This window comes from Equus przewalskii, chromosome 18 (assembly GCF_037783145.1).
Source record: "Equus przewalskii isolate Varuska chromosome 18, EquPr2, whole genome shotgun sequence".
Lineage (NCBI taxonomy): Eukaryota > Metazoa > Chordata > Mammalia > Perissodactyla > Equidae > Equus > Equus przewalskii.
In genome coordinates, this window is record NC_091848.1 from 17097705 (window position 1) to 17125692 (window position 27988).

The 27988-nt window shown below is 35.5% G+C and overlaps 1 protein-coding gene across 10 annotated transcripts in view; it reads left to right on the forward strand.

Moving 5' to 3' along the window:
* Positions 1 to 27988, forward strand: part of NAALADL2 (N-acetylated alpha-linked acidic dipeptidase like 2) — a 1266186-nt gene that overhangs the window by 1026701 nt on the left and 211497 nt on the right. For all 10 annotated transcript variants that reach the window (XM_070582377.1, XM_070582380.1, XM_070582376.1 and 7 more), the window contains one exon: positions 24754 to 24900. In XM_070582377.1, coding sequence (XP_070438478.1) covers positions 24754 to 24900 — 147 coding nt within the window. The remainder of the gene's footprint in view (positions 1 to 24753; positions 24901 to 27988) is intronic.

Sequence of the window (27988 nt, forward strand, 5' to 3'; positions counted from 1 at the left end):
GTCAACAGATGTTAGCTCAGAGCCAATCTTCCTCACCAAAATAAAAACCAGAAGCTTGTTTAAGAGGAAAAGCATTTATTGGGATCAAAGAATTGCAATTTGGGGAGCAGATTCAGGTAGAAACCCAAATAGTTCCCTGATTGCAGGATGAAAGCAAAGGTTTTTATGAGAAAAGGAAAAAAGAAAATTACAGGAATTGCAAAGAAAAATTCCTATTGGTGTTGACAAGCTGAATTACTCTTGGCTCTGCAGATTGGTTACTGAGGCTATCTTCAGATAGAAAGTCCCTAGTCATCAGTCCTTGTGATCAGGATATTCGTTTCCCTGCTGACTTCTCAAACAATAACTCATAAAACACTTGGGATTTTGGCCCAGTCCAAGGTTTCAGATGGCAAGGCAGTTTCTCTGGAAAGACAGCTTCAATTCCATTTTAAAATAGCTCCAGCAAAGTCTACCTTTACACTCCCAACACATCCCACACAAGGGATTGCCTGCATTTGTGTTCCCACAGGTTTCTGGCTATCTGGGTTGTCTTGCAATCTATGAAAACTGAGCTCTCCTTCTGAATTAATATGGCATTGGATTTTTAAAATTTCTCTTATTTATAGTATAGTTGAAATGGCTTTTTGATGCTCTATACATGAAATTTTTGGAAATGATTATTTATTTTCCCTTGCACATTGGCTTTTCTTTTGTCATGTAGTTCTATGATGTGATCCTTAAGCCCATTTCCAGTACTCTATAAATGATACTCATGCCACCCCTTCTGTTAAGATATGAAAAGCCAAAACAGCAACCTTAAGTAAAGTCAGATGCGGGTATTCTCTTTACACATCTGGCCACTGTGTTATTTTCTTTTAACTGACATTACGGCTTATTCATATTTGATTTGTGCACTACTCTGAGTGTTAAATCTATTCTTAAAATTATTTTTAGCATTATAAATGCTCTATATGTATGCTATTTCTCTCTATGAATCTAATTATACACTTGTATTTATGCAATTTAATTGTGTTCACTATGACAGTTCATCTAATTTGTCATCATACTAGTGAATTCTTATCCTGTCTTCAGGGACAATGTAGATTTTAGGAGAGAATCAAAGAATATGAATTTGAAATCCCTGATGTACTACTAGCAATAAGAAATAGAAGGTTCGATTTCTCCTCTTTCTACTTGTAAACTAATGTTCATAATTAGAGCTAATTATATTTTCATACATTTCTTGAATACCTATTATATGTTAAGAGCAAACAATACAGAGACAGTCTTCAAACACTCAAGTCTTCGAGACTTACAGTTTGTAAGTTATTATAACACTCAACGGAGATAATAAATATGGGAACAGTTTGAAAAATGGGAGTTGCTTAATAAGTTATTGTCCTTATTATTCTCATCAATATAGGAAAACTGTCTCTTTAGCATTTTGAAGCCTTGAATAATTGGAATGTAATTTAAAGAAATTCTCTCATTACTATTACCCCATGAATCATCTTTTTCTTGCCTCGCATCTTGTAAGATGTACAATAATGTCTCTAGGATAAGTTATTGAATGCAATGGGATGTAGATACAGAGCTTTGGGGACTACGATAATCCATTTGAAGCTCCGAATTATGCTTTTCTTTGTGTGAAAGAACTAAGGAATTTTTTCCATGAATGGAATTTTGTGTCAGGTATTTAATTGTACTTTTGTTAATAATAACAATTATAACAGCTAACATTTGGGAAACAAAATTTTTTATTGATTGCATTATAAAGTATTTTATTATTATGTATTTTAATCCTAAATTCACTCTAGGAAATAAGTACAATTATCAATCCCATTTAATGATTAGATAAGGCATAGATAGTTTAAGCACGCCACCCAAGGGGACAACACTGGCAAACAATAGAGGCAGTTTTAATTGGAAAAGCCATTTAAGAACACTCCTAAATGATCTAAACACAACCCTCTTGCCAAAATTAAATATGTAATTTTTTTAATGGAACATAATGTTATATTGTTTATTTGTTGTTATATATTTTATTTGTTATTATATAAATATAATCATTTATTGGCTTAAAACTATGTGTGTATATAAACTGAGTAAATTTTTAGCACTATAAAGATACGTATATACTATATATGTTAGGAAAAATAACAGTTTATAACCAAACTTTTTGTAGGTATGTGACAAAAGCAAGCATCAGAATGGTTGTTAAGAAAATATTTGTTAGGTAGAAATAAGTTCATTGGAAATACAGTGGGGTAAAGTGTTGCTGTCCCTTTGTTTGAAGTTTCTAGAAGAACAACATACTCACTACTAAATGGTTTCTTCATATTTGCTCTTTTCTTCCCTATTCAATAAGGCCTCTAGTGAAAAAGGAAATAGAGTATTAAATTTTACATGCAAATTTTCAGTAGTTTGCAAATGACTAGGGGCAATTCTGCCTATTAAATTACTTTATTCCCACTACTGGTATTTTAAAATGTTGAACATTCAGTTTATGTTGAAATATAAAGCTATACTTTCATATTACTAAGATTTACCATATTACGTGCTTGTCAAAATCTGCATGTTTCTTTTTCATAAGCTGTTAAAGAAATGTTCTATTAATATGTGTGCTCCTGTTGCACAGCCTTAGAGTGCTATGTTAGCAGCTGAATATTTAATAAAATTATAACAAGATGTGAAGCATGCATTCTACAATGTATTAAAAGTTCCTCTTTGCCTATGCTGCATTTTTCTACCATTTTATTGACTTAGAAACACACTGATAAACATAATGCATTGCAACATTTTCCCAGGTGGGATTCAAGTACATACCTATGGTATTTCAGAAATTCCTGGAATTAACTGCTTAATTTGTTGGAGGATAAAGTTCAATATTATCTCATTTAATTTTAAGTGAGTGTACTTTAAGAGACAATGCTGGTGAGAAATTGATTAATATTATTATTAATTTTATCAATATTTTTAAATGTTATGGTCTGAATCAAATGCCAGAAATTTAAATTTACTCTTAAATGTGTTGATTTATTAAATTAATTTATCAAATTAATTTATTAACTTAATAAATTTACTCAAAGATTTAGGATTTCTTTTACTTTCTTGTCTTTCAAACACTTATACAAAGAGAAGTTATAGACAGTTTGTTAAATATCCATGTTTATTTATACCTGGAAATTATTTTTCATTTATGCTGATAACTCCGTTTGTATTTGCTAAGCATATCAAGGCCCCAGAAAGTAAACAGAAATAACTTGTCTCATATCTAAATCATTATATATTATTTAATGTAGTAGATGCTGAGTCAAGTGCGTAAAAGCTAAGAACAGTGTACAAATTCTAGATATCTCCTGACCAATTGCATACCACTTGGAGCTTTTTAAGCTTCTAAAATGAATAAATCACTATATCTTGCATGAGAATTTGACTTGGAATTTTTTAGTGGTCCTGTATTGTCTTCCCTCTAAGCCAAATGATTGAAATCAGGATAATTTAGAGTTAGAATGTTCTAAAAGAGCAAGTCATGTGGGATGAGAATATTTTAAAGTTTCCTGAAAAACGTTTCTCCCAAATGTTTCTGGAATCCTCTTTATTTTCCCTATTAAGTCCAAATCCTTCTATCTGTCCTTGATTTAAGTTGTTTCTTCTCTGTGAAATCTTCCCAAACAACTGTATCCCACATGAATCTTTTCTTTCTTTATTTAGCTCTTGTGCTTATGCATTGACCTAAAGAGTTTATTTCTTAATTATATGTTACTGTGGAATTTTGTAAATGTTTGACATTACAAAATTTTATTTGCTTCAAAGAGCACAACTCTAAAACGTGATTTGTTTCTTTGGGACTCCTTTATATTTCAATTACAGAAGCTGTTCCCAGGTGGTAATGGTAGCTGGGTATTGTAGCCTCAAAATTAGGCCCACTATGTGATTATTTAAAGATGTCCCCATAGTCCTCTTTAAATATATCTAATTTTTCTTTTAAAGGATGTTTCTGTTTTAAAAAGTTTATTAGTATTGATTGATTCATTTGTAGGGAAAGAGAAAACAAAGCTTTTCCCTATTCTCCTAAGTTCTCTGGCTGGGACCCTGCAAATTAGACTGAAGAAAAGACAGAATTTATTAACGTGTACATTGTACATACATATAAAAGAACTCGGTGATGACTAACTCAAAGGTGTGGTTAGAACTTGGGCTTATATAGCATCTTTAAAGAGACAATATATTTGGAGAGAAGTGACAAGACAAAGGAAAAAAAGTTTCAGAGTTTTAGGGGCAGCAAACCAGGAAGGTAAATATATGGGTGAAAATAATGGAAGATAAGAGTTGTTTTAGTAAGATTTGTTATGCAGATTTCTCTGGTGCCATCTGTCTCTGGGCTGATAGGAGACATCATCCTGCCCTTCCTAGAAGAGAGAAGGAGAACAGAAAGTTTTTCTTGTACCTGCTTCCTCTCAATTGCCTTCAGCTCAAAACAATCGTTATGTCAAAGTAGCATATTTTGGGATAGCATACTCTGAACCCCTTCACATTTGTTCAAGAAATATTTATCAAGCATCTTCTATGTACCAGTCACATTATACAAGATCTCTTATGGAATATGCATTCTAGTGGGAGTAGTCTGATGATATACAAATTTATAAAGAAGTAAACAGAAAATTATCAGCCGATAATGAAGGCTGTGCAGAAAATTAAAGCAAGGGGACATGATAGAGAGTGACTTGTTAACTACTTCATATTGGATAATCAAGGAAGTCTTCTAGGAGGAGAGGACATTTAAATTAAGACTTGAAGGAGCTGGCCAAGCAAAGACTAGAGGATAAGCATTCCAAGTGGTGGAATCAAGCAGCCCCAAGTAAGGGATGCTGGTGGGTGAGGGGAGTATGGTGCAAGAGAAGAGTGAGGAAGCAGCCAGGAGCAAGATCAGGCTTGACTTCACAAGTCAGGGTCACTGTTTGGGTTTTATTTGGAGTGCAATGGGAAAGTTTAAACTAGGAGAGAGGATCATGGTAGATTTTACATTTTTAAAGATTAGTCTAGTAGCATTAATTTTTCAGAAGTACTTTCATGCTACTAGCCTTTATGGTCATTATATTTAATGGCTATATATCATAAGATGTAATTTAAGCATTTACATTTTGGGGTATTTGGTTTATTTCTAATATTTCCTACTTATATAATATATTCAAAAGTAACATACTATGGTATAAATAATGATGTAAATATACACAAAGCATAATATACATACACAAAACATACTATATACTAAATATATATATATGATAACATATACAAAACATAATATAATATATATAATGACATGGTAAATATCTTTATGTAAACAGTTTTCCTCTTCTCTTAGATGGGTTACATGGGATAGATTCTCAGAAAGAATATCATTGGATCAAAGAATAAGAATATCTTTTTTCAAGTACATAATATATCCTGCTAAATGCCTTTCTAAAAGGGTGGTACCAATTTGTTTTCATCGGTGATATAGGAGAATATAATTTATGTAATCTTACCAGTTTTTGAAATCATTTTAAAAATCCTGTTAATAAACACAATCCCTAAGTGATTACATGTATTACATATTTAGCAAAGAGGAATTACTACTCAAAGTAAGGAATTAAATAGCAAACACCTGTATATAAACTATAATTTATCTCAGCTTAAACTTATACAGTTTATCTGGTATCAATTGTTATTCACCTGATTCTAAATCTGCTATTCTGGCCTAATAAGAATACATCATACTGCTTTCAGGTCTTGGAAAGAAGCCTGAAACTTAGTGATGTCATCTAAGAAAGCCTTTCCCAGATTTCCTCGGTGCCTCAGGAACAATACAGTTTGGCATAAAGCTAGTCACTTTGAGAATAGGAACTTTCAGATACTTTCTAACTCTAGCTCCTGTGAGCCAAGAGCCTATCTATTGGTGAGTCCTAAACCTTTTTTTTGTTTTTTGTTTTTTGGTCTTTCTTTAAGCTGTTGTTCCATGTCAGAAGAAGGAAATAAACATTACTGATTGACTCCATGTATTTGAAACAGAAACTCATCCTGATGCACCCCAGGCAGAGGGCAATGGACTCCAGGGCTCAGGGCACAGGCTTAGGTTAGCCAGTCACCTTGGCATGTGTTAAAGTGATCAGCACAGTACAGCGTAAGGGAAGGCAGTGATAACAGCTCATCTCCTGCTTCCTCCTTGACACATATTCACCAAAAAAATAAATTTTCACTAGGAGAAAAGATTTGGAAGAAGCAACTGGGAAAAAAAGTCTTTTGACAAGCCGTGAAAAAAGGGAAAAAAACCCTAGAGTAGGAGTCAAGTTCTATTGCAGTCTCTGTTATTTATTATTTATAAGATTGTTGTCAATTGCTTACCTATGCGTATCTCAATTTTCTCATCTCTCAGATGGCTGCAATATCCTAATTACCTCAAAGGGCTATGAAAATATAAGACGAGTATGTAGTCAAAACCCTGTATGAATTGTAAAGCACTTAAAAAATAAGATAATATGCTTTTGAAAACCTATAGCTCTCAGAACCAATAGTTTAACAAAAAGAAAAGATACTCTTGATTTCAAATGATAGAAATTTTACTCCAGGTGGAATGCTATTATCAATTTCTTTATGAAATTTCAGTTAGTCTATTTAAACTTGGTATCATTTCACTGAATGTCAAACATATAACCAAAAAAGAAAAAATTGGAGGGTAGACAGACTCTGGACTCTGAGGAATAAAGTTATTTTTGAAAAATATCTTATTTTTAAGAACTATGTTATAAACTCTTTCTATATTTTTAAAAATTTGCTTTTACAATAGTATTAATTCCTTTTCATTCTCTAATCTCTTACCCCATATTTATTATCTATGCTTTTGTTTGGCAAGCCCCATTCCAGAGCTGCAGAATCAGAAGTCTGAGGATGGGGCCCAGCAATCTGTGTTGTAACAAACCGTCCAGGTTATCTCTTGCATGCTAAAGTTTGAGAAACACTAAATTATATGTAAGGGCCAAAAGAAAGTGAAAAATAAAGGATGACTATAAAGATTTGATATGAGCAACGGGGTAAATGTTGGGACCATTTTTGGAGATAAGAAATACCGAGAAAAGAGCTGATTAGAGAGGAGAAATTCTTTCTTTATTTATTTATTTAATTTTTCTCTGAGGAAGATTAGCTGTGAGCTAACATCTGCCACCAATCCTCCTCTTTTTGCTGAGGAAGACTGGCCCTCAGCTAACATCTATGCCCATCTTCCTCTATTTCACATGGGGGATGCCTGCCACAGCGTGGCTTGATAAATGGTGTGTAGGTCCACGCTCAGGATCCAAACTGGCGAACCCCAGGCTGCCAAAGTGGAGCAGGCAAACTTAACCACTACACCATCAGGCTAATCCCGCTTAGATTTATTTTTATTTTAAAAAAATATTTAATTGTAGTAAAATACACATATTTACCATCTTAACTATTTTTAAGTGCACAGTTCAGTAATGTTAAGTATATTCACATTGTTGTACAACCAATCTCCAGAGCTTTTTCATCTTACCAAACTGAAACTCTATACCCATTAAACAGCTCCCCAGTTTCCCCTTCCCCCTAGTCCCTGGCAGTCCCTGTGCTGCTTTCTGTCTCTATGAATACTACTATTCTAGATACTTCATTGTATTAATCTGGTTGGGCTGCTGTAATCAAATACCATAGGCTGGGTGGCTTAAAGAGCAGACATTTACTGGAGGCTGTGGAGTCCAGAATCAAGGTGCTGGTTCCTGGTGACAACTCACTTCCTATCTTGCAGACAGCTGCCTTCTTGCTGTGTCTTCCCGTGGTGAAGGGAGCTCTGGTGTCTCTTCTTCTTCTCCTAAGGGCACCAGCCCTGTTGGATTAGGGCCCCAGCCTTACGATCTCATTTGAACTTTATCACTTCCTGACAGGCTCCATCTCCAGGTACAGTCACATTGGGGGTTAGCACTCCAATATGTGAGTTTGGGCAGGCGGCAGATACACTCATATAAGTGGATCATATAGCGTTTGTCTTTTTGTGACTGACATTTCATTTAGCATAATGTAGAATTTAATCTTTGATGAGTTAAGTCTGAGGTACCTATTTCACATCCAAATGGGATGTCAAGGTAGCAGTGGCAGGAGAACATGCCAAATGGTCATTTGTGTGCTATTTGTGTCTATCTGCAAAATGTCAAGTCTAACACAAAATCTCATATCAAAGTAGTCTCCATTTCTAAGTGCTTTGAGTTCTAGTTGTGGGGAAGAGAGGACTTTTAAGGTGAAGAGTCAAGAATACTGGACCTGGAAACAGACACCCTGATCCAAATTTTGGCCTTGTCACTACCTGAATGACCACAGGTGATTTCCTTAATTTTTCTTAGCAATGGTGGCTTTAAAAAGTTTAGGGATAATTATTTCCTTTCTAAAGTGTTGTAAAGCTAAAACAGGGTATTACATATGAAACCCCCTGGCCTACAGTAGATATGCAATATGTATTTATTAAATACGAATTAGGTGTTATATTGTTTTTTAAATGTTATATTATGACTGTTTTGCTCTACTGTTACTTTTTTGTATTAGTTATAATACTATTTTTGTAAGTATCTTTTCATGTTTCCCATCACAATTTATCTTGATCCAATCTATATTTTAAAAACATATCATGAATTTATATAAGTTATATCTACAATAACAATTTTTGTAATTACATATTAAGAATTATTTTTTGGGAAAATAGCAATAATGGGCTGGCCCCATGGCCAAGTGGTTAAGTTCGTGCGCTCTGCTTTGGTGGCCCAGGTTTCGCCGGTTCGAATCCTGGGCGCGGACATGGCACTGCTCATCAAGCCACGCTGAGGCAGCGTCCCACATGCCACACAACTAAAAATACACAACTATGTACCAGGGGGCTTTGGGGAGAAAAAGGAAAAATAAAATCTTAAAAAAAGAAAAAGAAAATAGCAATAATAAATGAATACAGTGAAGTTTCAGGATACAAAATAGCAAACAAAAATCAGTTGCATTTCTATAGACAAATAACAAAGCAGCAAAAAGAGAAATTAAGAATACAATTGCATTTACAATTGCAACAAAAAGAATAAAATACCTAGGTATAAAATTATCCAAAAAGGTGAAAGACTTGTACACTGAAAACTATACAATATTATTGGAAGAAATTGTAGAAGGGGGCCGGGCCAGTGGTGTAGTGGTTAAGTTCACATGCTCCACTTCGGCGGCCCAGGGTTCCCAATTTCAGATCCCAGGTGCAGACCTACACACTGCTCATCAAGCCACGCTGTGGCAGCATCCACATACAAAGTGGAAGAAGATTGGCACAGATGTTAGCTCAGGGCCAATCTTCCTCAAGCAAAAAGAGTAAGATTCACAATGGATGCTAGCTCAGCGCCAATCTTCCTCACAAAAAAAAAAAGGAAATTGAAGAAGACACAAAGAAATGGAAAGATATTATGTGCTCTTGGATTGGAAGAATTGACATAGTTAAAATATGCATACTTCCTAAAGCAATCTACAGATTTAATGCAATCTCTATCAAAGTTCCAATGACACTTTTCAGAGAAATAGAACAAAGAATCCTAAAATTTATATGGAGCAACAAAAGACCCCAAATGGCCAAAGGAATCATTAGAAAAAAGAACAAAGCTGGAGGTATCACACTCTATGATTTCAAAATATACTACAAAGCTGTAGTAATCACAACAGGATGGTACTGGCACAAAAACAGACACACAGATTAATGGAACAAAATCGAGAGCCGAGAAATAAACCCACACATCTATGGACAGCTAAATTTTTGACAAGGGAGCCAAGAACATACAATGGAGAAAGGAAAGTCTCTTCAATAAATGGTGTTGGGAAAACTGGACGGCCACAGGCAAAAGAATGAAAGTAGACCATTATCTTATACCGTACACAAAAATTAACTAGAAATGGTTAAAGGCTTGAATGTAAGACCTGAAACCATAAAATTTCTAGAAGAAAACATGGGCAGTACGCTCTTTGACATCAGTGTTAGCAGCATATTTTCAAGTACCATGTCTGGGCAAGGGAAACAGCAGAAAAAATAAACAAGTGGGACTACATCAAACTAAAAAGCTTTGCACAGCAAAGGAAACCATCAACAAAACAAAAAGACAACCTAACAATTGCAAGTAGATATTTGCAAACCATATATCTGATAAGGGGTTAATATCCAAAATATATAAAGAACTCATACATCTCAACGATAACAAAACCAACAACCCAATTAAAAAATGGCCAAACGATCCAAACAGACGTTTTTCCAAAGAAGACATACAGATGGCCAAAAGGCACATGAAAAGATGCTTGACATCATTAACCATTAGGGGAATGCAAATCAAAACTACGCTGAGAGATCACTTCACACCCATCAGAATGGCTATAATTAACAAGATAGAAATAACTAGTGTTGGAGAGGATGTGGAGAAAAGAGAATTCTCATACACTGCTGGTGGGAGTGCAGACTGGTGCAGCCACTATAGAAAACCATACGGAGATTCCTCAAAAAATGAAGAATAGACCTGCCATATGATCCAGCTCTTCCAATTCTGGGTATTTATCCAAAGGACATGAAAACATGAATACACAAAGATACATGCACTCCTGTGTTCATTGTAGCATTATTCGCAATAGCCAACAGTTGGAAACAGCCTAAGTGCCCATCAAGGGATGAATGGATAAAGAAGATGTCATATATGTACACAATAGAATACTACTCAGTTAGAAAAAGAGATGAAATCTTGCCATTTGCGACAACACGGATGGACTTTGAGGGTATTATGCTAAGGGATATAAGTCAGATGGTGAAAATCAAATACCATATGATTTCACTCATAAATAAGATAAAAACAACAATGACAAACAAACACATAGACACAGATTTGATTGGTGATTACCAGAAGGGAAGTGGGGAGAAAGGAGGGCAAAGGAGGTGACAAAGCACATATGTGTGGTGATGGATGGTAATTAGTCTTTGCGTGGTGAACCTGATGTAATCTACGCAGAAATCGAAATATAATGGTATACACTTGAAATTTATAGAATGTTATAAACGAATGTTACCTCAATAAAAAAATTAAAACTAAAAAAACGCACAAAATAACAGTTGCTTGTTTCCAAGCTGATGACATCTTAGGATCAAATAAATATCTCAGCAGTAAGACTATTTTATGACTCTTCTTAGTTAGCGTTACCAGACTAAGATGGAAGCAAGTGCTTAAAGAAAAATCTCTTGTTTTTAATGAATCATAGAATGTGAAAAGAATATATTCACTGGCATTTTGAATATCATTTTGTTGGTTTCATAGTCATATTTCTTTCTTTCCTTTTTTTTTTTGTTGAGGAAGATTAGCCCTGAGCTAACTACTGCCAATCCTCCTTGTTTTGCTGAGGAAGACTAGCCCTGAGCTAACATCCATGCCCATCTTCCTCTACTTTATATGTGGGATGCCTACCACAGGGTGGCTTTTGCCAAGTGGTGCCATGTCCACACCCAGGATCCGAACTGGCAAACCCCAGGCCGCTGAGAAGTGGAACGTGTGAACTTAACTGCTGCGCCACTGGGCTGGCCTCATAGTCACATTTCTTAAAAACGTGCTATATTCAAAAACTTTAAGTTCAGGTGAAACTATACATATAAGTAAATTGTATATACATATGTAATTGAAATATATAACATATAATTGAAATGGAGATTCTCAGTTTTGAATCATTTCTATTATTTTGTATTACTTTATGCTCACATAGCAATGAGCTGTTGCTAATGGAATAAATATCTAGGGGTCATAAAATGAAAGGCATAGTTTATCAACAATGGATTGGCAAAATTCAGTCAGAAAAATCAAGTCAATGATAATTTAAATTTGACAATAAGTTTAAATTACTTTGTAAAATATAAAGGATCATATAAATGAGGAGTATTTAATAAATATATTGTGTTTCTTGATAGTTCACTTGTCAGAAACCTCCTAGGATTAGCTAGCCAGTGCACTATCAAGAAGGAATATTTTAGGGGCTGGCCCAGTGGCATAGTGGTTAAGATTGTGCACTCTGCTTCAACGGCTCTGGCTTCACTTGTCTGGATCCTAGGCCCAGACCTAGCACTGCTCCTCAAGCCGTGCTGTGGAGGCGTCCCACATAAAACAGAGGAAGATTGGCACAGATGTTGGCTCAGAGCCAATCTTCCTCACCAAAAAAAGAAAGAATATTTTTAAGGTCTTATCTCTTGTAAGCTCTCTTACACAGTCACTCCACACACACACACACCCCCTAACCACTTTATTGAGGTTGGGTAACATGCAGGGCTGTGGCTTGGTGAGTTGACAGATCGTGCTTTAGAACTTTAGAACTAGAGAGATCACAAAAAATATGGTCAAACAACAAAGAAAACAAGGAAAACTCAATGAAGATATTTGATAGTGAATGGATAATTTTTAAGGTTTTTCCACATTTGCTGGTTTCTATGTAAGCACTAGTGTAACAAAGAAAACATAGAGTATAAATTTTTGAGTTTAAATATATTTGAAGTTCCTAAAGATATGACCTAGAGCAGAGGATTTTGTTTTCAGCTGAAGTACTTTTTAATCATTTTATTTTCTCTTAGTCTCATGGTAACCTGATCTGGCATGGGATAAAGTAATTTAGCAGTAATAAAAGTCTCTTCTTAAAAAATGGTCCTGTTCTTGCCTGTTTAACACTATGTAGCAAAATAGAAAACACTGCTCTTTCCCATTAAATTAATGCTGGCACTATGCCCTGTGAAAACTTGTATTATTGGCTTTCTTAGAAATATTATTTATGCTTATAATTTAGATACAACCAAATAAGTGTAATGCCACTTCCTTTCCATTTTTGTTCTCTTCTTACCAGACAGTAGTCAGTTTTCTTTTCTTTCCAACTCCTTTCTTCCGTGCTTATGTTTCCTTTTTTTCTATTTCTACACATTTACAATCTTAGTATTTTGGAGACCAAATAGGCAGTCAAACTACATTTATAGGAAGAATTAAAATATACTCTAATATTTTTAAAAACAATTATTCCTCAATTCATTTTGTAATTATCTTTATAATCAAGTGTGTTCTAGATATATGTTAAAAACTAGTGGTATGGTACTCTGCTTAACTGTCTAATTGTTTCAGAATCATACAAAATTCTTGGAAAAAAAGAAAATAATTTTATTAAGGAAAAGTTTAAGAAAAATTAAAAATTTCTTAATAAAAAATTCCTTGATACTGAATGAAAAAATGTAGAGACCCTATGATTTCTCAGGTGTAGATAATCATCTTTTACACAGCCTCAGTACAATTAAAAAAAAAATCTTCCCTATTCTCATATTTTATAGGAAATCAAAAGGGAAATGCATTTTATAGTATTTAATATTTGTATAACATTTAAAAAATATTCTCTTTTAATACATTTAAGCAAGAGTTTCTCAAGAAGAAAAATACTATTTTATTACATGAACTACCCCATAAAATTCAAAGATATTAACTTGAGAAGGGAAAAAAAAGAATCTCCTTTAAAAGCAAAGTTCACTAAGAAAAAGTGCATTAGATAATCATGAAAAGACTTAGCTTTCTAAATATGAGCATTCCACATTTTAGAAGGCAGGAGAAAATACAGTCTTACGTAGATTGGGTAGGAAGACATTGCCAAAAATGTAAGAGGTGTGTGTGTGTGTGTGTGTGTGTGTGTGTTTGATTGCTTTAGCAGCGATGATAATTCATAATAATAACAGATATGTACTAAGCACTTGGACTAGAAGCTGAGTGCTTTGCATGCATTATTTAATTTACTCCTCTCAACCTCCTCATAATGGACACATATTACCTTTTCACATTTGAGAAATCCAAGGCTACTGGAAGTTAAGCAACTGCCCTGAAGTCATACTGCTGAAAAGAGATATCAATGCTTTTTAAAGGAGAATGCAAAATTGTATATCTCATCTGCAGTCTATTCGTGGGGAATGCACTGATTGTTCTTTAATACCTATCTCAAGCACCTACTTATCACAATGTACTTTGTGAGGTCGGTATCTGCTTATTGACTTCCTACAGGTGCCTAATGGCATACGTAGTTTACTTGAAAGCAGATTTTACCTAGCAAGAAATGAAGAAAGAGAATGCTTTCCACTATAGTTACCTGAGCTCAACCTCAACCTTCCTGCAGCATCTTAGGCACTCTGAGTCTGGTAATTTTCATGTCTAAACCTAGGCCAAGCCAGATGGTGTTTGTCTAGCTCTTTTCTTCTGCTCTACTTTACCATTCCCTCCCATTGGAAAAAGTTGATACAATTGGATGGACTTCATTTTTACAGACCTTTATGGTACCCATTTTATTGTGCTGATCAATATGGGGTCAATGGAAAGATAGACAAAACAAATTCTCTCCCCTCAAAAACATGTAGGAGAGGCCAAAAAAATATAAAGGAGAATTAAGTTAAAATACGTGATATAAGCATAAGACTTCCTGGTACATTCTGACCAAAATAATGACCCTAGGTCTGGTACAAAGAAACCTAACACATGGAGATTGGTGTTGGGGTGTGGGTCATGGGTAGCGTCTGGGTATCCTATGCACAGTGCTCCTTAGATACAACAGTGGCTACAAAGCTCTGATGAACTCATTCTAGCAAAGCTATTCTTAGGCTAATGGTTATTTTGGCCAAGGGCTTTAAGATTATGTGATGATGCTGTCATCTGTCAGAGTTAGACATAGTACTGCTGATGGTGTTACTTCCTCTGCCTGATTTCTTACTCTCAGCACTTAACTTGCTTGAAATGGTAACACGTGATGGTGTGCCACCCACATCCCTTTGCCCTCCTGTTTGCTAAGTCTGCATTTTTTGGCTTTTTCCCCTGTGCCCTGCTAAAATTAAATGAATTACCTCTAAAAAAACCTTAGAACACCCCCGTGATTTACAACTGCCCTGTAACCCTGGTCATAGAGAGGATAGCAAACTTCTTCCTGCTATCTACCGAATGATGCTAAATATATGCAGAGTAACTCCAATTGTTTCCTTGCTTCTCATTTTACTTTTTTTGAAATGTCTGATTTTTTTTTTTGAAGGGAAGTTACTAAACTGTTTCATCTACAGAGGATTTTGTTTAAATATTTCATTAAAAATATTTGCAGCCTGAGACAGTTAACGTTGACTAGAAAACCAGTTAGTTTTCTCAGTTAATTTTTATTAATGCCTGGCAGCTGGAATACATCACTGAAATGCTGACACCGTATTATTTAAAATAGCATTGCCTGTGAGGCTGGGAGAAGCTATTTAAGACAAAGCTCGAGAAGGCTGGTAAAATAATAGCCGAAGTTATGTTATGTCAGCCAATTCCTCAGCATGGAACAGCATTGTGAAGCCAGAGTTGTTATCCTTCACAGAGACATAAAATCTATACCTTGATCCTTTTGGTCATTAAAGGTCCTGTAGGAACTGTACCCAGGGGGAGCGTGCTTTCATTCAGAGTGTTGGGCAAAGGTCAGTTTGGACGGTGCTGCTTTACTTGTCCAGTATGCCTACAGTTTCATTTAGATATAATCAGAGCGCAGTTTTTGGAAGGGCTCTGGGGTTGTCATTCTGTATATAGTTTGCAATTCATGAAGAAATAGGTTTAGCTATTGGAATGACCAACAGAAAACCTATTACGGAAGTGCCAAAGTGGCAGAGGGATCTATGGGGTCTTTTTATCTGGTAAATTATTTTTAAGTCACGATTTCTCTTAAACTGCAAAGGGAATTTAAATTTAGTTGATTAGTCAGCAGCCTACCAGCTCTTTCTGTACAAACTGAGGAAATCCTTCCTCATTCTCTTAGTTAAGTGTGGAGGGGGAATTCACTAGACCAGGGATGGCGGTGGGCAGTGGGGGACGGGTAATAATCTAACAATTTAAATTAGAAATCCCTGCCTGCCACTCCACTTGCTATTCTTATGTCTCTAGAGGATAACAAAGCTTTTAATCTGTAAAATGGAATAATAATTCTTATTTTACGCATCTCCCAGGGTTGCATCACGATCTAATACGGTGTCTCTTTGTAAATGGTAAATCCTTATATAAGTGTCTCCTTCTGGTGGAGGTGACTCATATTTAGATAATATTTTGATGCTTATCTAGAAAATACGAACACATGCAAATAAGCAAATAAGAACTGTCCTCAAGAAAATCAAGATTAGGAAATGAATGAGTTGTATTTTCAGTTTTCCCCACTACCTTTGGAGTCTCTATTCTCTCCCAGGATCCTGATTTTTTTCGGTGTCTTCTTCAGTGACCCCTACCCTAGCAGAGACCTCATGCTGTCTCCATTCCCAAATCCTCTAGAAGAGAAATTGTTTTTACCTAATAAGCTAAAGTAGTAGTTATTTTCCTTCGGCCTCTCTCCAATATATCATTTTATATATATAATGATATATATATATATTTTTTTTTTTTTTTCTTTTTTGAGGAAGATTCGCCCTGAGCTAACATCTGTGCCAATCTTCCTCTACTTTGTATGTTGGTTGCCATCACAGTATAGCTGACCAGTGGTGTACATCTGCACCTGGGATCTGAACCCGTGAACCTCAGCCACCAAAGCAGAGTGTGCTGAACTTAACTATTATGCCAGGGGGCCATATTGGTATATACTTTTTTTGAAGAAGAAGAAGATTAGCACTGAGCTAACATCTGCAGCCAATCCTCCTCTTTTTGCTGAGGAAGACTGGCCCTGAGCTAACATCCATGCCCATCTTCCTCTACTTTGTATGTGGGGCACCTACCACAGCATGGCTTGCCATGCGGTGCCGTGTCTGCACCCAGGCCATCAAAGCAGAACGTGTGAACTTAACCACTGCACCACCGAGCCAGCCCCTGGTATACACATCTTTGATTGTCCTAAGACAACCTTTTTAGATTAAATAGTTGTCAGTGATACAACTCTAAACACCCCATGTCTCTACTCAGACATTTTGTAAAATATTAACATTTCTGGAACTGGGAGATGTCTGTCATATCGTTTGTTTCTTCCCTACCACCCAACAAAAGCTGTATTTAAATTGATACTATAGCTTACAATCAAGGGAATCTTGGAATTGGGAACAGGAAACATGTAGCTCAGAGGGTATTTGAAAAAATGTAACATTTATTTTTGGCCAGTGATTCAATCACAGATTGAAATTTCAAAAATAATAAACAAGTAGACAATGAAAAATCTTCCCCCTAAGTCTGTTCCTCCACCAGTACCTCTCCCCAGAGGCAAATATCATTTGTATAAATTAAAGAATATACACTTTTTTTTTACTTTTTAAAACACAAATGACCATTTCACAGAGTCTTTCTGCACATTATTTTTTTTCTAAAAATTTATCCTGAAAATTGTTCTTTATCAGTGCATAAATAGGTTCATTGTTCTTTTTAAAGACTGCATAGTATTCCATTGTATGGATTTAATATAATTTATTTAACCTTTTGTGGAATGTATACCAGTTTTTTCTTCAGCAATATATGAGGCACCAGAATTCCCACATCCTTCATAACAGTTTAGAAATCAAGCTTGCGAAAGTTTTTTTTAAGTAAATGTAAAAGACACTATATATAAAGGCATTTATATTTATTTTTTTCTGTGAAATGCCAGTTCATATTAATTGACTTTTCTTTTTTGAGGAAGATTAGCCCTGAGCTAACATCTGCTGCCATTCCTCCTCTTTTTGCTGAGGAAGACTGGCCCTGAGCTAACATCCATGCCCATCTTCCTCTCCTTTATATGTGGGATGCCTGCCACAGCGTGGCTTGCCATGCGGTGCCATGTCTGCACTCGGGATCTGAACTGGTGAACCCCAGGCTGCCAAAGCAGAACATGTGAACTTAACTGCTGTGCCACTGGCCAGCCCTTCATTGACTATTTTTTTATTGACTTATCAGTCTTTTTTCTTTATATGTTCCAGAAACTAGCCATTTGTCTGTGAAATGAATTGTAACTATTTTTTTCCAGGTTTTCAATTATCCTTGTTTATGGTAATTTTTTGTCATGCAGAAAAGTTATAATTTATGTAGTTGGACGAAATAATCTTTTTTATCTTGTAGATCTGTTGTCATGAAAGGTCTTTCCTACTGTAAGATTTAAAAAATGACCTTTCTTCGTTTCCTCTGTGTGTTTATGATTTCAATTGTTACATTTAAAAAATGGATTCATTTGGAATGTATTGTGGTATAAGATACCAGAGGGTGGATACTATTTTACTATACTAGTGGAGATTTTTATTTAAACTCAACAATTTGGTGGAAATGTGAATAACTTTAATGTTTTTAAATAACATCCTTGTTTCCATTGTTACACAAAACCTTAAGTGAAGAGCAGTAGAAAAGAAATAGGTCTTCCGCCATCATGTGTCTATTGGTTGAGGACCTTAAGATGATGAGGGAAGAGGAAGGGGAAATGAAGTAGAGTTGGGGTTGGGAGGAGACATCAGTCAGAAGTTGGAGTAAAAACAAGGGACAATGTTTTCATTTTCCATTTTTACTCTGTGAGTGATCGTGAAAACATTCACTAGTGCGTAAATATATTTTAAATGTAATCTGAAGTGTTTCAAATACAAAGTAACATTTCTCCACATTTCAAAACAAGATTAAAGTTTTAAAAGTTAACAGAATGAGATGAGAATGAGAATGTGTTTTTCCGTTTGGCAATTCTACTTGTGTATACTAGAGGAATAGCAATTCTTCACTATTTAAAGCGGAGAGTACTTTGTTAACACTCTGTAAGTGGAATATTAAACCACTGCAGAAACTTTGAGATACTGGAGATTTTGAAAATCCCATTTTATGAGTTGAAGATTTCCATTTTATAATAGGATAAAAGCTATTTGTATCCCTCTACTCAATTTAATCTTTAATAAAGACACGGCAGCATATTTATTTTTTAAAAGTTTTACCATTTTGAAAGTATGTTTTATGCCTAAGAAACTCATTATCAGATGGTGGTGTTTAGGATAACTGAAATAAGTTTCTAGTTTAAAATATTAAAGAAAGTCAGTAAACATAGCTCTTGTTTCCTTTCAAAGATTATTTGAGGAGCTCTGTAATGCATTATTAAGTATTGGGTGTTGGATATCAACTTGACAGACTGACATAAAAATACAAGCTAAATAAATGAAGAACACATGACACACACAGTAACTAAATAAGCTCTGAAGAAATGCCACAGATATACAATTCATTACAACCATATTCAGTGATCTAATTTGGTTACAAAAGCAAACAAAAGACCTGTCGAATCCCAGAATAAACAAATTTAAGATTAGAATGTTCACCTGCATTAATGTGGTCTGTATGCTGCATATATCAGCATGGTGGAGAGGAGAGAGCATAGCAGTTAGAGTGAAAAGATCTGGAATCAAATCCTCATTCTGTCGACTTGGAGCCTCAATTTCCTAGTTTGTAAGATGGAACGGTTTTTCGAGAAGTCCCCCCTGTGGACACCTGTGGCAGACTGATAAGTCCTATACAGACCCATTCTCAGAAATGATGTTTTAAAATGTTTAAATTAAAATACACAGGGTTACAAAGGAAAACAATTATATCAGACAGTTATCTAAATATTAAAACACAAATTTGCATTTTAGTAATACAGACGTTTGACCAACTATCTGGGCACCTCTTGCTGGTCCAGTCAAGTTGACACAAAAAATTAACCATCTCAGTGCCTGTAATAAGAAATCACTTTTAAATATCTTGGGCATCATTATCACAATTGGAACATTGCTATACTGTGAAAACCAGTAAAATTAGGGAGATAAGTTGTTTTTACACAACTAAAGTTAAAAGAATAATACTGAAATGAAAAAAAAGCTTTAATTTTGCTATAATGTGTAGAATGTGGAACTTTTATTTTGAATGTTATGCTTCTCTTGCTATTTGAATAATCAACTTAGATTTCTTATCTATGTAGTGTGAACACGTGCAGGGGAAAACAATGTGGGAGAAATAAAAAGTTTGAATTATTAAACAGATTTTTAAATACTTTAGAAACTTATCAATGTGTCTTGGTGTCTTTATTCAACTAATGCAAATGTCAACTTAATTTCTTTATATTTCACTTATATGATCATCTACTATGAGGTTTTGTCTTTTAGCTTAAAAGTATACTTGCAAAGAGCCTGCAGCCTTAGGATTGAGACAGTGATTTCATCTCGGGTCTTCAACCGACTTGTTGTAGGAAATTAAACAAGTGACATAACTACGATCTTTGCCTGAACTTGCTTACTTTATGAACTGGAATAAAAATGCTTGTTATCAAACGTTAAGTATGGAGCATTTTGAACTCCTTAGATGAAATACTTAATTTGAATTTACTCAGCCTTGTAAATAAATTTAAAAAATTAATTGACCTGCACAAATTTGTTACCAACCTTCTCTTTACCATGGTGGCTAACTTCTAGTAAAATGAAGAAATCAAAGTTTCTTTCTACTTTTCCTGTCAGATATTTGTGTTTACAGGGGTTGAGTAGATCAGTATCTATTACCTGATATGGATCTATTATAATTCACTGAAGTGCTGTGTAGGAAATCAATTCACATTAGGGTAGAATATAGATTTAGGGTCACTTAAGATCTGTGAATTTGGCCTGGATTTTAAAGTGATGAATAAGAAAAAGATTTAGAAGATAGAGTTTCTGTGCCAGGAATGTTCTCCTCTTAAGGGAAATCTCTAGAACAAAATGGCTTGGGAAAAACAATCCAATCTGAAAACTGTGTTCTTTTTAATCCTATTTTACTCTGAAACTGGTTAGGAACAAAAGAACAAAATAAGACTTGAGGGTGATGTGCTTGCTCTCCTCATCAGTGGTTAAACAGGAGTAGGCAGTAGAGAATGAGGTGGAGAGAGAGAGAGGAGAAAAGTAGTGGACTGCTAAGATAAATCCTCTGCAGAATTTTACAAGGGAACTCTGGGCTCAGTAGGTAAGGAACAGGCCCCAGGAGGGCTCCTCAGGGAATTCTGTGTTGTCCCTCATGCCCCATTCTTGGATTGGCTTTCTTGAATCTTTTACCTTTCTTTTGGGCTTAATTTTGACATGACGCTCAATAGCCAAGTGCTCCTAGCTTATAGGCCCCAGCTATTCCTTGGATCACACAACCCTATTGTTCTGTACTCTATCCTCCCTTAATAAATAGTACATTTTTAGCACCATAGATGTGGTTTAATAGATCTTAACCTTCAAAATATGATTTTAAAACAATCCTAGATGATGCTGGTTCCGTTGCCATTTAGTTGGTTTACAAAAAGAGTTTACATATGACAGAGGTGGCAGTACAAACCCTTAGGGGAAAGATAAGTGGGTGATGTAAAGCAAGTCAGAGTAGGGAAAAGAATGCAGAAGTATTTTAGGGAATGTAATCTTGAAGGCTGGATATTGCCTTTTGATTTGCCTGAAAATACAAAACATGCAAAATAGTGATGTAGCTAGAAGGAATCAGGGAAACAGAATGCAAGGGAAATATTAAAGCTATACAGTGGGAGTAGCCCTGACAAGAACAGAGACTAGAGGAGAATTTGTACTGGCTTCAAAAGCCTTGGCCCAATAAAAAGGTGGGGCTAAACAAGAACTGTGCTTTGTGTATCTGTTAGAGGAAACACAGAATGCAGGCCTGCTTGGAGTAGGGCCGTTTGTGCCTCTTAGGAACTTGCACGTGTGGGAAGCTGATACTTTTTGTCAGAGGGAAGCTTTTATATAACAATGATAACTGAAAGAAAATAATATCAAATATTATATTTAAGTACCACATTTATTTTTAAAAGTTTAATTCTTTCAGAGACATATATTGTCAAATTTAGAATTGTCAATTTTTGATCCATGCCATTCTTCTGTTGAGAAAAAAATTTCTATCTAAGGAGCATGGCTCATATTTGCAGAGGATATTAAGAATTATGTGTGCAAAATGAAATTAAAGCCAAACCTATATTTCCATTGATATTGAGTGGGATCCATGTCTCAAATAGACATAGATGTTGCTGCAGTAAAGGGAAAGTAAACCATTTATAAAAATGATTTCGATTTCCTTGGCCAGGCATCTGGGGAAGAAAAGACTGGATTCTATCAAATCCTCCTTAATAACATGAATAAGTTCAACAATCTAAGTTTCACAAATTCAAATACCTCTAGGCCACCATTCAGTAAATTTGAATGAGTGAAGTAGGCTGAGCAGAAAACACTACTGTTGGGACAATGGTAAATGTCTTGCCTGCCCAAGGCATTCCAACTCAATTAGAAAAAATTCTATACTAGCTAAACAAATACCTTTAAAGGGGCCAGTTTTCAACAGCTAGATCTCAAAAACACTTGGGATGATTTTTGCATGATATGAAGTAGTTTGCTTTTCATGATTTAGTACTTAAGGGTAGCTGGTCTTTGGGAACATTTAAGATCCTACCTATGCTGCCCCAGGTTGGTATAAAACTTTCAGGAGTCTTCGCCCCAGGCGTATATTGGGAAGTGAAAAAGGATTAACTCTCCTTTCAGAAAATTAGGCTTTCAAAAGAAACAACTTGGTGAGAGTCACCATAAAAAGCATTAGGTTGCCACTGATTAGACTCTGTGGTAGAACATGCTTTTTACTTTCTTTTTGCAAAGTGCTTAATTACCCAAGATATTTGTAAATCACATTAAGCCAAAATCTTGCCTTGTTTGTAAACACTCACACAGCCTTTCCATTTTAATTGATTTTAACTTCATTGCAAAGATCTTTCTATTATGCCCGCAAAGAAAATTGGATAGATATTGAACCATTATTTTACATTTGAAAAATCTAACACTGTAGTTAAAAAAATTGGAACAACTCATTTTATGAATATTAAACTGCATATTTCCAAATCTTTTGATGTATTATATTTAAAAGTATTTTTGGAATTATGTCACACCAAAGAAGTATGGGGAGACTGAAGAGTCCATGTCTTGATTCAATGGCAAATATGTACTGAATACATAATTTTTGCCTGATATTAAATATGATATTGTTATGCTATTGTCTCACTTCCCTCATGATTACTGATAAGGAGATTGGTATTCTTCCATGTTTCACACTTGAGACAACAGGATCTCGGAAAGATTCTAGATTTTTGGAAATTTTATTATTATTTTGTTTTATTATCTTATACTTTTTGGTGAGGAAGATTGGCCCTGAGCTAACATCTGTTGCCAGTCTTCCTCTTTCTTTTCCTCTCTGCAAAGCCCCAGTAAGCCCTAGTACATAGTTGTATATCCTAGTTGTAAGTGACAAATAAAAATGGCAAGCAATAGGATATATTGGAGAATATGAGGAAGCCATTTGGTATAAACCTAATTCGGCCTGACCTCGTCTTTCCAAAAGAGCCTGACCATGGCTGTTGAGCATGCATTGTATATCTGCTTTAGATATTCCCTATGGCAGGAACAAAGACCCTTGAGATAAAGGTGCAACTTCCCTCCCCCTCCCAACGTTGGCATTCCCTTAAGGATTAAGCATCTTTCCTTAGGCTAGGAACTGATTGCTGCGCTCACCTGTGGCCGCCCAGCTCGAGACAATAGACTTGCATCCTGCTACGCCCACCAAGATGGCAGATCCACTACCTGCTGTGTCCATCAAGTGCTGTACTGACAGGGCAATCTTGTGACTGTTGTGGGAGGGACATTTCAATCTTATGTGAAACACCCTGTTTGGGGGTATATAACTGCTCTGTGCACCCCACTTCTTCGGTGCCCTTTCTTCCTTTGGGAAGAAAGGCCCCGGGCCATGGTCCTTAGATTTCAGCTCATAATAACCTCACCCAAATTTTCATTTATAGATTGGTTATGGATTATTTTCGTTGACATAAGTCATTCTAGTTCTTCAATGTGGAATGGCTCCACAGCATGGCTTGATGAGTGATGTGTAGGTCCACACCCAGGAACCGAACTGGCGAACCCCAGGCCGCCAAAGCAGATTGTGCGAACTTAACCACTGGGCCATAGGGCCAGCCCCAGAAATTTTATTAAAGAAGACATTTTTAATCAACATTAATTATAGAAACCCTTAGTTTACCTGTTTTTGATTTTTTTTACTATCTTTTGTTCAATTTTTGTAAAGCTATTGTTATTGATTTTGCATGCTAACCAATTCTTAGTTTAAGAAATATTAGTCTATCATCTTATATTTCCCCACAGGTTGCACTCAGCTTTGATTCTCTATGGCCCACAATATTTGTTGGCATATACTCTTAAGACATGTAGAAATAGACTTTTAAGAAGAAATAGAGAAAATTTCTTCTGCTGTTTTTGAAAAACTCTTTAAGATGAATGAAATTATAGCCTACTAAGCCATCCTTTAAATTTATGGGAAAATGAAAAAAAAAAAAAGCAAAATACTCTAAACCTTTTCAAGGACTCAACATTCTTTTAAAATATTTCAAATTTAAGTCATTACAATTCATAATAAATCTATGATAAAAAAGCTTTTAAGGCAACAACAGCAAACAAAGCTTGATTTAGGCGAGTGCTAGTTGCACTTCAGTGAGCATCAGAATCACAGAGGTGTGTTGCCACACAGGCTCCTGGACTCCAACCCCAAAGACTCCCATTAGGGAGGACCTGGGTGGAGCCTCAGCATTTGCATTTCAAACAAGTTCCTGAGTGACATTGATGCTACTGTTCTTTGAACTACATTTTGAGGAGCATTGATTTTGGGATGACCCAAGAAGCATGGTGTGTGTGCTAACAATTTAAATTATGTTTTTCAGAAAAGTAATTTCAACTGTTCCAGAAGAGCTCACTGCCCAGGAACGAATGTCAGTTCCGTACAGATACGAGGTGATGCTGATTATTTCATCAACCATCTTGGAGTTCCCACGGTGCAGTTTGCTTATGAGGACATCAAAGCGTTAGAGGTGATTCTTCCTAAACATGCAAAACACACACACACACACACACACACACACACACACGCAATAGAGCAGACATGCGGAATTTGCTTTCATCCTGGCTATTGTCTTTCTTATCAATAGGTCACTATAGGAAGCTGCTGCATTGAGAGTTGTTCTTGTTCTTCAGAGGCTTTGTAACAATATTTGAAAACGTCAGCTCTTTTCAATAGCTTGAATTCAATTTAAAAAGATTTATACTGTCACTCACATTTTCAGTGTGCTTTGCACCAAGAAATTTGCAATAGTTGGTTTAACATCAAAACATAATTGTAATCTTCAGTAGTCACAGAAACAGATGACATGTGCAATAGATTCTCCTCTCTTTGCCCAAGGGGAAATGTATCGTTGTGTGAGTCTTGTGGATTAGCTGCCCGAAGTTTGTCAATAGTTTGTCTGCCAAAAAAGATACTTCTTTTTTTCTGAAGATAGGAAGCTTTTTTCCAAAAAATGTCACAGAGGCCTGATTCACCTTAGTTAAGCCTGTGTCCATCCATCTGTTGGACTTCAAATCTTTTAATCTTTCTCAGAAGTACGTCACAGGAAACTGTTTCTCTGTAGGTCTAAACCTGTTAAATATTCTACCTTCTTTTACGAATTGTGTATGCATCATTGGGAGCTATTTGAAAGCCTCAGGGGTGGCCTGCTTGAAGTAATTATTACGTTAACAAAATAGTAGTTGGAAAATAGAATAAAGCCTGCTTTGTATTTCAATTATAGATGTTCTTGAAAAGTTGTGTTTAAATTGTATTTTATAGGTTCAGCTTCAGATATGCAGTATTTTAATTTCTGATAGCTTTTTAGCAATATTTAGCTTGATGTTTCTCTGCAACCCTCTACCCTCCACCCCTTAGTTCCTAAAGAGCTAATTATTACTAACAACTTAAATTCATGGAGGGAGAAACTCGGGGTGAATCTTATTGTGGTGAGATGAGTTCTTGGGTAATGCAAAAGTAATCATTGTGATATATCTGTTTTCTAAATTTGGATTTTCATGTGCTATTGTTGTTTAAAAATGGGTTAAATGTATAAAGGTATCTTTTCTTTTACTAAGCCCACTGTATGCACTTTAATGAAATTGATGTATTAAGAAATTAACTCATTATTAATTTTCCTGTCTAATATCTTTTAATACCTCTTTTATCATCCACCCATTTCAACCCATCCAGCTCCTGTCATGTTGACATGTCGAATGATAGCTTTTACTCAACACACATCTAATTCATCTTGGTTGAGTTTTGGTTTTTTTTTTTAAGACATTATTTTTTTTCCTTTTTCTCCCCACAGACCCCCAGTACATAGTTGTATATTCTTAGTTGTGGGTCCTTTTAGTTGTGCTATGTGGGATGCTGCCTCAGCATGGCTTGATGAGTGGTGCCATGTCTGCGCCCAGGATCCGATCCATCGAAACCCTGGGCCGCTTCAGTGGAGCACGCAAACTTAACCACTCGGCCACGGGCCAGCCCCCCATCTTGCTTGAGTTTTAAGCCAAAACTTTAGAGAGGCGGTATAGGATAGCCATAGGAATGGAACCGTAATTGACTCCTGACTCTGATACTTACTAGACAAATGATTTAACCTCTTTCAGAATTATTTTACAGATGAGAACCTTAGTATACTTATGGAATCTACTTTATAGAGTCATGGTAAGGGGTAAATGAGACTATGAATGTAAAGGGCTTAGCTAACATCCGGGCATATAATAAGGCCCCCATCAATGGCAATTATCATCACAAATATCATTGTCTGACTGTAGGTCCAACATATCAGTGGGAGAATTTCTAAACTTTTTAGATAAGAACACATTAGCGGAAGGGAGGAGCTTGTTAATTGCTAAGGAAAACAAGCCTCTAAGCCCAAAGAGGTGCAATTTGATGAGGATCAGCTGGAGGATCTGAGCTGTCAGTGGGAGGAAGATACGGAAACAGGTCCCAGTCAAGTTCTAAGAAGGTGCTATTATTACTGTGAAATTTCTAAGGCTAAAGTCTATCTGCTACAACTGGCTGAGTCTGAAGGAGCTAGTCTGCTTTTTAAATTATATCCAGAATGTCTAACTCCCATCATCAAAATAAGTTTTTATTATATTTGTCTCCAAAAAAGTAATTAAAAGAGAATCCCCTATGCTTTATAACAAATGACCTTGTTTATATTGCTTTAGTGCAGACAAATTTTTTAATGGATTTGTCCCTTACAAAATATGAATGCTTGAGATGAAATAATTTTGTGTGGTGAACTCTCCAAAGAGCAGATAATAACCTTTACTTTCTGTGTTAACCCATCATAAATGTATGTATACAGTTATTAAGAAGAATTATAAACATTGAAAGCCTTTCTCCATGATTAAAGAATATTTATCCTATGTCAATTAGTGAAGTAGATAAGGAAAATAGGGCTTACATGAATTTGCAATATATAATATATATTATACATACAATGAAAGTAATATCTACTACTTATGGAGTACTTTCTGTGCTAAGGATTTTTACCTCATCTCATTTAATATTTGTAATATCCTTATAAGTCAGCTATTATTATTAACACTTTCTTTGCTGAGGATGAAATGGAGCTTAAAATCAAGTAGCTTATCCAAGGTTATAAAGCTAATAAATGGCCAAGATAGAATGTGATCTCAGGTCTCTTTAACAGTAAACCCATATTCCTAACTATTACATGAAAGGTTACACATTGGAAGCCCAAGAGCAAGATCCAGTCCACGGATGTATTTTGTTTGTCCTGCACTGTATTGAAAAACTGGATTTCTGGTAACATTGCGTTCTTTTTTTCCATGGAAACAATCAGCTAAATTGTGAATTACCCACCAGCCTTCCATGTTCTTTATTAAAGAGTCTGTCATGTTGTTTGTCCTAGAGTATAGTTAAGAAGAGTATTTCTTCAATACCTGTTTCTATCAAAAATTGGGAAATATGATGATCAGCCTAAAAGGCCACGTATTTTGGCAGACTGTGTCACCTGTATTACCTGCCTGGCCTCTGTAGGAACTGAGTTCATCGTCTCTGCAATCATTTTGCGTAAAAGAGTTGATAATTCTACATTC